The sequence below is a fragment of the Pagrus pagrus genome (genome assembly GCF_965226575.1).
Source record: "Pagrus pagrus genome assembly, chromosome: 10".
Lineage (NCBI taxonomy): Eukaryota > Metazoa > Chordata > Actinopteri > Spariformes > Sparidae > Pagrus > Pagrus pagrus.
Genome location: NC_140194.1, coordinates 8,425,699 through 8,437,792, shown reverse-complemented (window position 1 = coordinate 8,437,792; position 12,094 = coordinate 8,425,699). Strand labels below are relative to the sequence as shown.

General features: G+C 42.4%; 1 protein-coding gene across 2 annotated transcripts in view; it reads left to right on the top strand.

The window, feature by feature from the left end:
* Nucleotides 1–3,353: 3,353 nt before the first annotated feature.
* The window catches only part of LOC311263975 (voltage-dependent calcium channel subunit alpha-2/delta-1), a 68,652-nt gene continuing 59,911 nt past the window's right edge, over nt 3,354–12,094 (top strand). For both annotated transcript variants that reach the window (XM_084364440.1, XM_084364439.1), the window contains exons 1-3: nt 3,354–3,667; nt 11,676–11,757; nt 11,970–12,086. In XM_084364440.1, the coding sequence (XP_084220566.1) occupies nt 3,579–3,667; nt 11,676–11,757; nt 11,970–12,086 (288 nt within the window). In that variant the 5' untranslated portion in view covers nt 3,354–3,578. The remainder of the gene's footprint in view (nt 3,668–11,675; nt 11,758–11,969; nt 12,087–12,094) is intronic.

Genomic DNA, 12,094 nt, shown 5'->3' with positions numbered 1-12,094 from the left:
CATGCAGAGCTTGGTGTGGTTTTCTTTTGGATTGTAGAATAGAAATTTGAGGAACATCTTATTTTTACATCAGGATTAAACTGTAATTTTTTCCAGTCATAGGCAAACAGACATTTTGACTTTCCAATGTACAAAAAGCAAGCAGTCTGGTACAGTGTCATACTTGATACAACCACCAGGTGGTGCCAAAGTGATACACATCTTGGCTTTAATTATTAAGGATACATCTACAGTAAACAAGTAACCCCTCTGCAACACTTCAGTCCTTATTTTTTGAGTAGTTTTATCATAATTTATTAATAAAGCTTGTCAAGGGCAAGTGCAATTCATATTTAGGACTAAAAAAGGACTAAACATTCTGTGTCTAGCATTGCACTTCATCACGGACGTCATTCCTCCTACAACAACTCCATGCTCAGTCATGCCTTTGATGCTTTATTTAGCTGTGATGTGAAGTCATGGTCAGACTGAGACTGGGCTGTTTGACTGCTGTAGAAAAAAAATATTTCTGGTTCTCGATGAAGCGGGTTGATAAGAGCAGAAGAATAACACTTTTAATAATGATGATAAATCTTTGTTTTTTTATTTGGAAATACCAACACAGCCCATTGACTTCTTTGTCATTTGCGTAAAACATGACAAAGTACTTTGATGGTTTAATCATCATTGTCATCTTTTTAAAAAAAAATGAGCTTGATATGACAAATAAAGAATGGATCAATATAAATTACGGATCAGCCAAAGACCAACAAATGTGTGTGAGTCCCTGAAACCTTGGTTGGAGCTGGCTCAGTTAGAGCTCGATCAATTTAAATATGATCAAAAAAATCTAAGTGTTGAAATACAATTGCTTGCTGGAAGGATGCCAAAGGGAATAGCAACTTAATACATAATGCATGCACAACAGCGCTCTTAAAAGCATCATAAATTGCAATTGCAGACATGTAAATGAGAGGCAGGACATGATCCCCTGATTTCGAATCTAGATGCTGCTGGTGGTAAAAATATTGCAAATTCATGCACAATACTCATTCACAATGATAATAACAGAATCTCAATATTAGGTTAATGTTATCATCCACACTGGTTCTTGGATGCGAAGTGACTCACAGGCAATGCATACAATAATTCAATTCATTCATTCATTCTGATATGTTTATGTATACATTATGTGTAGTCACATGGTTATGTACTATTGTGTATTACTACCACATAATGTGACATATGAATTATAACACTGTTATTGTACCTGCGCACGACCTTTTGTAAAAGACAAACAAATAAATCTAGTTTAAAAAAAAAGAAGTACAACTGTGTGCACCTGGTTTAAGGCAGCAGTCTGTCACAGCAACTGATTCTTGTGATTTTCATGAATTACCTCCAGATGGCAGTATCCTCTCTCACATAAACTCAACCGTCACTGTACAGTATGACTGATTTGTAACTGGCAGTGCTTTCACATTACCGTCAGTGCAAGAGACCCATGTCTACAGGTGGTTCGTTTCTTCTGAGGTCAGGATTAGACTGTTTAAAAACAGTTATGTTTGTATTTTTACATTTTACTGTTGGTAAAACTAATGCAGAACTACAGGACAAACCATGTTATTAGTCTTATGCAGTATAAGCAAAACTGTTTTCTTTTGTCTGAGTGAAATGAATAATAAAATAGATGGTAACTTAAGTCATGTAACCATACGGACTATGAATAATATTTGTGTTGTCTGGTGTCTCGGGCTTTAGATGGAGATACACTGTTTGCGCGGGTCTGTCTGACAGATGCCATTAGTTTTTATTCAGGTCTTTCACTAATATCCATCTCTTACACTGTGTGTGAGCAGAGATACAGCAGTCTGGGCATTAGTCTGATACCCCCTCCTATTTGAAATGTAGTGTGAGATGTTCCTGATTTATAAAAAAAAAAGTACTGAATGGGGATCCTCTCTGCTCTGCTCTTGGCTGTCCTGCTATTATGTTCCTCCACCCCAAATAACACCTCCAGCTCTCACCATTCACTTACTTCCCTCCATCCCTTTCGCAGGTGCATCTGTGTGAGATGCCAGCTGTGTGAGTGTGAGAGAGGTGTAGCGGGGGGACAGTGTGTGGAGGGCGATTGGACGGTGGGAGTGAAGGGATGAGGGCAGCGGAGGAACCGAGGGGGGAGAGGAGCAACAGTGCAGCAGAGTGAGAGCAGGGGGAGAGTTGTGGATGGGAGAGACAAAGAGGGAAGGGTGAGGGGATGGAGGAGGGGAGGGTGAGAGGACACGAGAGATGGTGTGTGGTTGCCAGGCAACGATTGATAACCAAATCCCCAAGCATCCTGCTTGTGCTGCCCTGCCCTCCCTGCAGGCCTGAATTACACACACAAACGCACACACACACACACACACACACACACACACACAAACACACATGCACAGACAGAGTAGGTTTATGCTCTGGCTGTGTTATTCAATTATTCAATAAATTAAAAGTGTTGATGCTCGTTAAATTCAAACTGATGACAAAAACTGATTTTAGTTACCGCAGCGGTGCAGCAGCTTGTATATATTCTCTGTATTATATCATTCATACATTCCTGTTAGGATGCGCAGCACATAGCCACGAATTCAATCTTATAAAACAGGTATGTGATTGATGGCGGTGAGATTTATTGGGCTTTTACCCTACTTTGCTCATAAGATTTTACACCATATGTGTGGAATCAATACATCTGTCACACTGATTCCCATGTGGGACAGCTCCCCTGCTCGCTGCCACTCAATGCTACCAGTATGACTGATAGCGAGTGGCAAAGATTGTGCTATCAAAGCTTGTAAATTCTCCCATCCATCCCTCCAGGTTGTAGAGATTGAGGGGTTGCGGGGCATTTTAAAGAGGCAACCCTGCATCTGTATTCAGTGTGCGTGCGCTCGTGTGTGTGTGTGGTACCTGTGGTCAGACCCTCCTTTGAGCAGGTGTTTCTTTATAGAGAGGTTAAGAGAATAAAAAAAAAAACAATTTGCTACCAATATGGAGAGCTGTATACCTAAAGGGAAGGGGATGAATGTGCGCTTTGGACCCCACATATGACAGCTTCTGTTGAAATATCTCGTTTTTTTTAATGTTCCCGGAGAATTTAAAACAATAAAACTGTCACATCTTCAAGAAAATGGGGATAAATTGTAAACTGCCTCAGATGAAGTCACACAGAGTCTCTGATTACAAGATGAAACTGAGCATATGTGATTTTTCTTTCCCTAGATTGAAAAGGTGGGGGGACATCTGGGAGAGAGAGAGGGAGAGAGAGACACAGAGAGAGAGAGAGAGAGAGAGAGAGAGAGAGGAAGAGAGAGAGACTGAAATCTCCAGCTCCAGTACCTGTTACAGAGCTGGATGGCCGGGTGATCAGATTAGAGGCGTCAGGGTTCGTTAATCTGCGGGGGAGCGACAGACTGCCACTCACGCTTCTCCCGCACACCGCTCCCATTCATCGGCGGCGAAGGGGAAGCAGGAGCACATTTGGTGTTGACGCGCGTCGGGGAGTTTCCCCCCTTGTGTGTGTGTTTTTTTTCTTTCTTTTTTTTTTTTTTTTTTTTACAATGGATACCTGCAGGGTACGAGCCTGGGTGTTTCTGCTCCTGGCGTGGCAGGACTGGTCTTTGGCATCGCAGTTCCCGACACAGCTCATGTAAGTATAATAACCCCCTCTAATCCAATCTCGGCCACTAAATGTCCACGCGCCCCCCTTCGTTCAGAAACAATTAAGGTGTACAGTAGTAGTGTACGTGCGCGTCAAGGGGTGTGAGAGAGCGGGGCGGGCAGGTTGGTTCATTCATGCACCAGTGGTCATCTAGAGGAAGACGCGCTCGGGGGGGTAGACTGTATAGTTGAGCCTTTCCTCCGGCTGCTCGCCTCCGGGCGGTGATTAATGTTGCTTCCCATAATCATCAGTTTGTCGCCGGTGGATGTCTGCGTCCGCGGAGCGCCGTGACAGCTCCTTTATGAAGTTGTGGAGGAGTTACAGTGGCTTCGCCCCGGTCCTCTTCCTTTATGTGAGATGACAAAAAGTTGCACCTCGTCTGTGGCTCGTACGAGTTTGGGAGTTTAGTCACCCCCCTGTAATAACAGATAATGTGGCGAAGCAGCCCTGTTATTCTGCACGATGACAGCGATTACCATTTGCTGTGTGAGCATTTGCATTGCATGCACTCAAGAGCCACCCTGCAGCATTAAATGCCCAGCCAGTCATGTTGTGACTACATAAATGTGAAGTCGCAGATGTGAAACAGCATGTGTTCACAACAATAAACAAAACATGAACAGCATTAGAGGAGACTTATCTACTCATCCATCATCCCTCTGTGATCAATGACAGGTTATTAATAGGTTTAGACTATTTGTGGTTTGCACCTTATAAACATTGTGATCAGAGATTAATGCATTTATAATTTAGAAAAGGACGTCTCTCAAACAAGAGAGACCTGCCTGGAAGTTAGGTCACCTCACCAGAACATTAGTACCTGTCAGACATTTCAAGTTTTTTGTCGTTTATACTCAGAAAATATACAGCAGAAATATTACAAACGCCTCTCAGTGTAGTGTAAAACAATTCTTCAGTACAGTTACAGAGACGCTCTTGCTGGTTTTCATATTCAAAAGGTAAAGACACCAGTTTTTCTGTTTCTGCTACACTGGACCGCTGTAGCAGACAATCTACATTTTTTCCGGCTACCCTTCAGCGTACACACAATTAGTGACAGAGCAAATACCTGTACCTTTGCAGCCTTGAGGTGAAAGCAAAGAAAAACCACTCATCAGCTAACATCCCTTTGTGCTGAATCTATCGCAGCGGTTTTCAAACTTTTTTTGCCCAAGGCACACCAAAGGGCAAGGCAAAATCTCAAGTCACACCTGTCTCTATACCATGTATTATGTAATCACTCTGAAGCCTGAACGTTCATTTTTATCTGTTAAAGCCGAATAAGATTTGACAAACGCCGATATAACTCGTGAAATATGATTCAATAATTCATTTGGAGCTTTGTAAAATAACACAAAAGCAGCATCACACGCATTGAAAGCAGACAGGAGACAAAATTAAAAACGAGGTGAACTGCTCCGCGCAAGAGAGCGATCCATTTTTCCCCTTGTTATCCTCCTTCACACCGGCTGTCAATCACGGCCTTTGATGTGTCACACTCTAATAATTCCCACCATCTGACAGTTGTGTGAACGGTGAAATACTGGGGTTCCCTGGAAGGTTTTCAAAGGTGTTTTTATTGGATATAGAATTTGCCTCCGTGTTAGGAAATGACTGCGTACAAAGTAGTAAACTGAAATCTCACTCACTCTTATTGTATAGCTGTGTATCGCAATAATAACGTATGGCTGTAACAAAATCCCAGGGCACGCCCGTGCGCCTCTGCACACGATTTGGGAAGCACAGATCTGTTGGATTCTCAGTGTGAATCTGTGAATGAGTGAGAGATTAAGTGTACGAATAGTCATTCTCTTTATTTACAAAATCATCGTGCAGGAGAATACTTGACAAATATGCCTTTTACCCACATTGCTGGTTTGCAGTGTAGGTAATGAGGAATTCAGATCCCGATAGATCTTTAGGGCGTCCACCGTCTACTTCCCGGGTATACTTGCAGAGATCGCAGTCCTTAATGTCCTCTTACTTCTGTTTCCAAACTTCACATGACCTCATTGACTTGCAGATCCGTGCTACATGAACATACCTATAGAGCGAAGTATCCAACTACATGGCTATGACTGTTTGAACAAACGACTTTCCATGGCTCTTCCAGAAACATGGCGGACGAGCAGCTTGTGCAAAAAAAGAACCGTCTTTAATGCAATGTTGTGTTTCAATGGTGCAAATGGAAAAATTCATAGGTTATTCCAAGTCTTTTGACCAGATCGCCCATCTCTAGGACAGTGTCATATTTTCTTTAGGCTGTAGCATGAAGACCTCAAATGCTTCTTTTGGATTTGATTGCTAAAAAAGAAAAACGCTTGCAGGCCCCGGCGTTCAATCTAATTTCAGATTGCACCTGAAGCTGACTGACAGTCAGCCTTAGGTTTGCTATATTAATGGTCACCATTCAGTATCACCGTCTTCATATTTGCATGGCCTCTCTTCTTTTTAGGATGGTTTCTGAATTCAGTTTCCATTAGAAGTACAAGGGGTGGCGGAGGGCTCTGCTTTTGAATTCTCTCCCGGAAAAAAATGTGCAGCCTGGATCGCCAGAGAGTCCACTGTGTACATCTCTGTTGCAGCTCGAGCAGACAAATATACCTGATCTTACTAATGTGAAATAGCAAGCACTAAATATAAATGTTGTCTAGATTCATTGCCACATGTCTATCTGCATGAGTTGGACCCGCTATAGGGATATGAGAGTAATACATCTCATCATGGCTCTAATACGTCTGCAAAGAAAAGGTGTTTTTTAAGAGTGTGCAGGATGATGAGATGCAATTGATTGTTTGAACACAGACATAAACCAAATAAAATTCAATTAACTCCATTCATCAAGTGCTTTCTCCTGGGTAACACTAATCAAATGGGTAGAGAGAAAAATACTGATTATCTAAAGGCACTGTTGCAAACTGTAATCAGCTGCTTTCATGAGGGTTTTTTCTTCCTAAATAGCTCCGTTGTTCACGTAAATATCCTGTAGATGAAACATTTTGTACCACGTTGAAGAACAATTTTAAATAACAAGGAACTCGTGTGCCAATTCCCAGAGTGACGTCTTCGAATTGTCTTTTTTTTCCCTACAATAGTCCAAAACCCAAAGACTCTTGCTTAAAGCTTGAACCAGCAACTGTTTGCCACTTTTGCTTTAAAAATGACTCATCCGATGAGTCATCTATCCAAATAATTGGCAATTCCTTTTTATCGGTTCAATTAAATGATTGATCAACTAATCATTGCAGCTCTAGCTGGTAGCTGTTTTGATCAAGACTGAGGGTGCTGGGATGGTCAGTGCTTGATCCAAAAAAACCCTCAGCTTTATATAAAAGGACTTTTTGGTATCTGGGCCAGGCTGAAGAAGGCAGAATTGGCCACTTGGGTGTTAGTGTATAGGCTACAGAGCATGAGCGCAGCACCGCGGGTTGTTTTGGTCCACTACAGTTGGTGTTCCCATGCCTCATTCGGCTTTTGCTGTCTGGACTGGACCGCTTCTGTCTTTGCCTCTGTAATGATGTGTAATTAGACTGTAGTTTAACACAGTCGCCAACTGAGATACACACTACGGGCCAGCTCATTACTCTCTCTAGTTCCAAAGTGATGGTACCACAACATCTGTCTCTCTCTTTCTTGTATTGTCTCTCCGCCTCTCTTTCTGTTTTGCTCTCATTTGCTCTTCCTGTGTCTGAAAAAACAATGTAGGGCAGTGTCTGACCCAGTTGCCATTTGTATGTGCGTTTGTGTGTGTGTGTTTAATTATCCAGCGTTGTACCAGAGGCTGCAGTAATCAAAGCCTAGCAACCAGAGCAGAAACATTTTGCTACCTCAGCTCCACAACAATGACTCTATTACTGTTTAACCATCTCTGAATTGGCATGTTACTTCAGCCACTGGAAAGAGCTTACATTAAACTCTACTTGTGATGACAGTGTGATGGTGATAAGATTATAAGCATCGCTGGCATTACCTACTTTGTATCCGTATGGACAGAGCTAACTCCAGATACATTACTTACAATTGCAGGAGGAAACCCGACATCACATATCAACCATGATGGGTTGAGTGCAGGCTTCACCTAATGGCATTCAAGAAGCGCTGCCATTAAACTAGGTTGGGACCTCAAGGGATGGTTGGAAATGCATGATTTAAGGTTGAGGAATTAATGTGCGGAGATTTTCCAGGCCTATGGATAATACAACTGGCCGTTAAAAGCCAATTTAACAGAAGGATTTGACTGCAAATATTCATATAAAGCAACAGGCATACGACTTTAGGGACTGGTAGCATAACTTTGTGTTTTATGGCCCTTTACTGTGTATAATGAGCCGAGTGAGCACTTTGCAGTCACGACTTCTTTGTGTGCACATTGCAGTGTTTATACACACACACACACACACACACACACACACACACAAAGCAAATACGAAATCAAGGGGTTCAGTTTTGTGATAATTAGGCTGAGTTATTCTGCAGATGAGACGATTTTATGAAGCCTTCCAGAACGACAAAATATTCTAAATAGACTGAAAAAAAAAAAAAAAGTCCAAGTCATCCATATTGGACTCGCAGACGAACAAATACCCACATACTGCACCACAGCCTGGGTTGTGTCATCCATTTGTCAGCACCTGGGAGTTTTTCTTATATAGATTTACACTGGTAGCAGTAGATTGCACAGAAGTTAAACGCAGCAGAGACGGCCCTCTGCTTCTCTGAATGTCAAGGCGCTAGATGTACAAACACACACGCACACACACACACACACACGCAGACACACACTCACACATATAAACTCTAACTCACAATTGACTTGTCAGTGCTTCAGGCTTTGAGAGCTTAGGGGTCCAAGGTCCACTAAAATACCTCACAATCAGTTTGCCGTTAGTAGATTTGGGGACAAAGGAAGGGTGGAGGGTGGAAGGAGAGACGAGGATCAAGAGAAGAGAATTTAAGTGGAGGGAAGAGAGTGAAAATGAGGCGAGGAGAGGAGAGGAGAGGATCATAGAGAATTTGAGGCTTGTATGCTCACATAAAAGGTATCTGACTGGCTGTGTTGCATCAGATGCAAACATACAGTATCGGTATTTCCAGCAGAATAAGAGAAAGCAGTAAGGTAACACACAAAGCATTAGTGTAATATATCGTATACAATGACGAGATAAGAAAAGTATCGCAAAATAAATGCATGTGTAAGTACGGGCAGTATTAGAGCGTACAAAGAAGAAATGACACGAGGCCCAATTAGTCACAAGCCGAACATAACTGCAATTAAAATTTCACCACAAGGCCTTTTTAATAGCTATTCTGAAGCTTTTGATCATATCACATAATCTTTAAGTCAACATACATGAGAAGTCCTCAGAGGAAGTGGGGACTTGAACATCAGAAGTCCATGGCAACTGAGCACGATCCACCTGCTGACGAAGGTAGTGTGATATGTTCAAGAGCTCCAGAACTGCTACTGAATGGAGCTCGGCGGTGATGCTGTTTGATCAAAGGCTGTTTCAAGCTTTCAATCAATTGTGTAAACCTGTGTATCAGTCTTTTCTGTTTTCATTTAATAGTAATTGATTTGTATGCTGGTTTTATAGCAGCTATATAGTAAACAGTCGCCTCCATCAGGATTTCTGCCAATGTATGGGAAGACAAGTTGATTACCTGCTGGGACTCAGCATCAGGACATTATTTTAAATGGCATTTCGGATTTTTTTAGCTAAATTGTTTCATGCAAGTTGTGAACTCCTCATCATGAATGCCACAGCCTGCTGATTAAAGTGAAGGGGGTCAGCTCTGGAGTTAGCGACAACTTCAACGCAACCTCTCTTAGAGCAGATGGACCTTTAAAGTGGACTAGCTATGCTCATTTGAGTGACAAACTCTCTCCAACTCCCCCAAAAAAGGCCCTTAGCTGCCAGGCCTGAGAACTTTCACGGTTGAATCCCAGTGCCACCATATTAAAAGTGCATGCCAGTGATTTCGTATTACATTTCCATAAAGTGGGGGAGTTGTCCTGACTTTTAGTTGCTAGTTTGGGTCAGGCTCCAGAAACACTCAATCCAACACTTCTCATTATCCAACTCATTAGTCCCTCCCCATTTGGTTAACACCCACATCTTCCAAACTCCGTGCTTCAGTTTGAAACACATGGTGTCTATGTCCGAGCCATCACAGCTAGTCTAGGCTGATATTAAGTTTATCACTGGTCTGTCATTATTGCCGTATATGCTGCCAACAAGTAAATAACCGAAATACAGAAACATCAAAGATACATTTGAGTTAATTAATTTGTTTGCCAGAGATATATGACACGTTTGTTTTTAAAATTACAGTCAGTCCCTCTCAAAAAATGTATGTTATGTATTAATGTGAAGGTATGTTACATTTTTTTAAATAGTCATATAATAAATATTAGTGTCAGCCTCAGAAATATAGTATTGTCAGACAATTCTGCACTCTTGCTGGATTAACAGAATGAAAAACAGCCATCATGCTGCTTTTATGGCTGTGGATCACCTGTTTGCCAGCACCTGGTCATCCAGCAGCTCCACTGGTTCTTTTGCATCTGCCGCCAGCTGAAAGATGAGTAGCGAAACAACACCATTTGGTGGGTCCAAATCACTGTAACATACAGCAGTAGACATCTATGTTAGCTTTCATCCTCATAGTCATGAAGCTCTGCCAAGCCTCCGTCTGCAGTGTTGTCCACAACCCCTAAACCATCTGGCTTTGGGAATTAAGAGGTAGCAGTTGAATCATGGCTGACCCTGCTCTAATATCTCCACCTACCCTCTCTTTTCCTAAAAAAAGTCACACTGTGCTAGCCCCTCTGGTATTCCTGCTCTTGCAAAGCATATCATCTTCCTCCACAGCAGTACTTTCTCAGAATTTTCCTCGTCACTTTTGAGTTTTTGCTTCTCTGACGCATCTTTCCCACTTCTTTTTTGGCTTCTTGATCGTCTGTACCTTTCTTTCTTCCTCCCTCAGTTCTAGATGTTTTGCACATATACTGTAGCTTGCATCACACTGCTGTAATGACAGTCTTTTAGGAATATTTTCTGGGTGTTGCATATCGGTTTGCCTTTGTTTATTCCAGTTTAGTAGATGTGAGTATAATACGTCTCTTTGCCATTGGGGAGGATCGCAGCCGAGTCTGTGTGAGTGTGAATGCATGTCAATGAGAGCGTCTGTATCCCATGCCAATCTGTTATCATTCTCATGCAGTATTAATGGCTCTGTCTCAGTGTGCGTGTGTATGCGTGTGCACGTATGGCGGCATATATGGGGAATTAATGCACATGCACGCACCAGGTACCAGGTACGCCTCAAGACAAAGTCGGATATTTCAAGTCACCGTGTAACTTAATGCATAATGTCCTGGCTCTTTGTCATGCGTCTCTCGTCTGTCTCTATCCGTGGTGTTCAGGAGGCACACAGTGAAATACTACGTCAGTATATTATAATGCATGTAGGCTTATTGTGGCCTGACAAGATGATTGGAGGAGGATGAGAGGAAGGTATAATCCAGTGTGTGGCACCAGCAGGCTGGACCTGATGTCCCCGGAGACCCTTTGATACCCAGAGAATCACGTCGGTCCTGGACACCTCCCACCTCTCGCCTGTCCACTCACATCACCGTCACCGGTATTCACAACACCGGCTGACACTTATCTGATTGGTTGACTTGATGTTTGAACCCGCAGAAACTAATCGCATTGGTTGGCACCCGATGACACGTGTTTGATTGGACGACATTGTGTTGGTCCGCAGTGATTCCGCCGATGATTGGTTGACATTTTGCCTGAACCGTCGGAGTGATTCTCTTTCTGCTTTCTTTGTGTTTACGCTGTGTGTCAGGACGGTCTTGTTAGATGATAGGTGAAAGATAACTTCATTGACAGTTTAATTGCACTGTGAAATGCCTGTGATGTGTCTTCTAAAATGGCTGCGTCTGAGTTACAAGATTGGTTGTGTGCATTGCTTTTTTGTCCTGTAGGATTAAAGACTGGGTTGATCAAATGCAGAAAGAGCTCGTCACCCTGGCAGACACGGCCACAGCTGGAAAGGGGCTCACTCAGGTACAAGCAACCAAGCACCACACACACATAAACAAAGGAAGAAAAAGAAAGTCTAACTCTGCTACAGACCACCCATGTATAATTGTGTTAAAGAAATGGTTGTATGGATCTGAAACTATGTAGTTTTCATTTTTGGCAAAACTTCTTTAAAATTGAATAAAACAAATGCATTTCTGACATAATGTATGTGATCACTACTCTCTCTTTTCTAGATTTTTGAGAGAAACCGACACCTTTACACTGTGGAGCAAAACGACGCAGAGGAGCTGGTGGACAGAGCAGCCACAAAAATTGAACAGCTGCTGCTGAAGAGGTCTGCTGCCTTAGAGGTAAGACT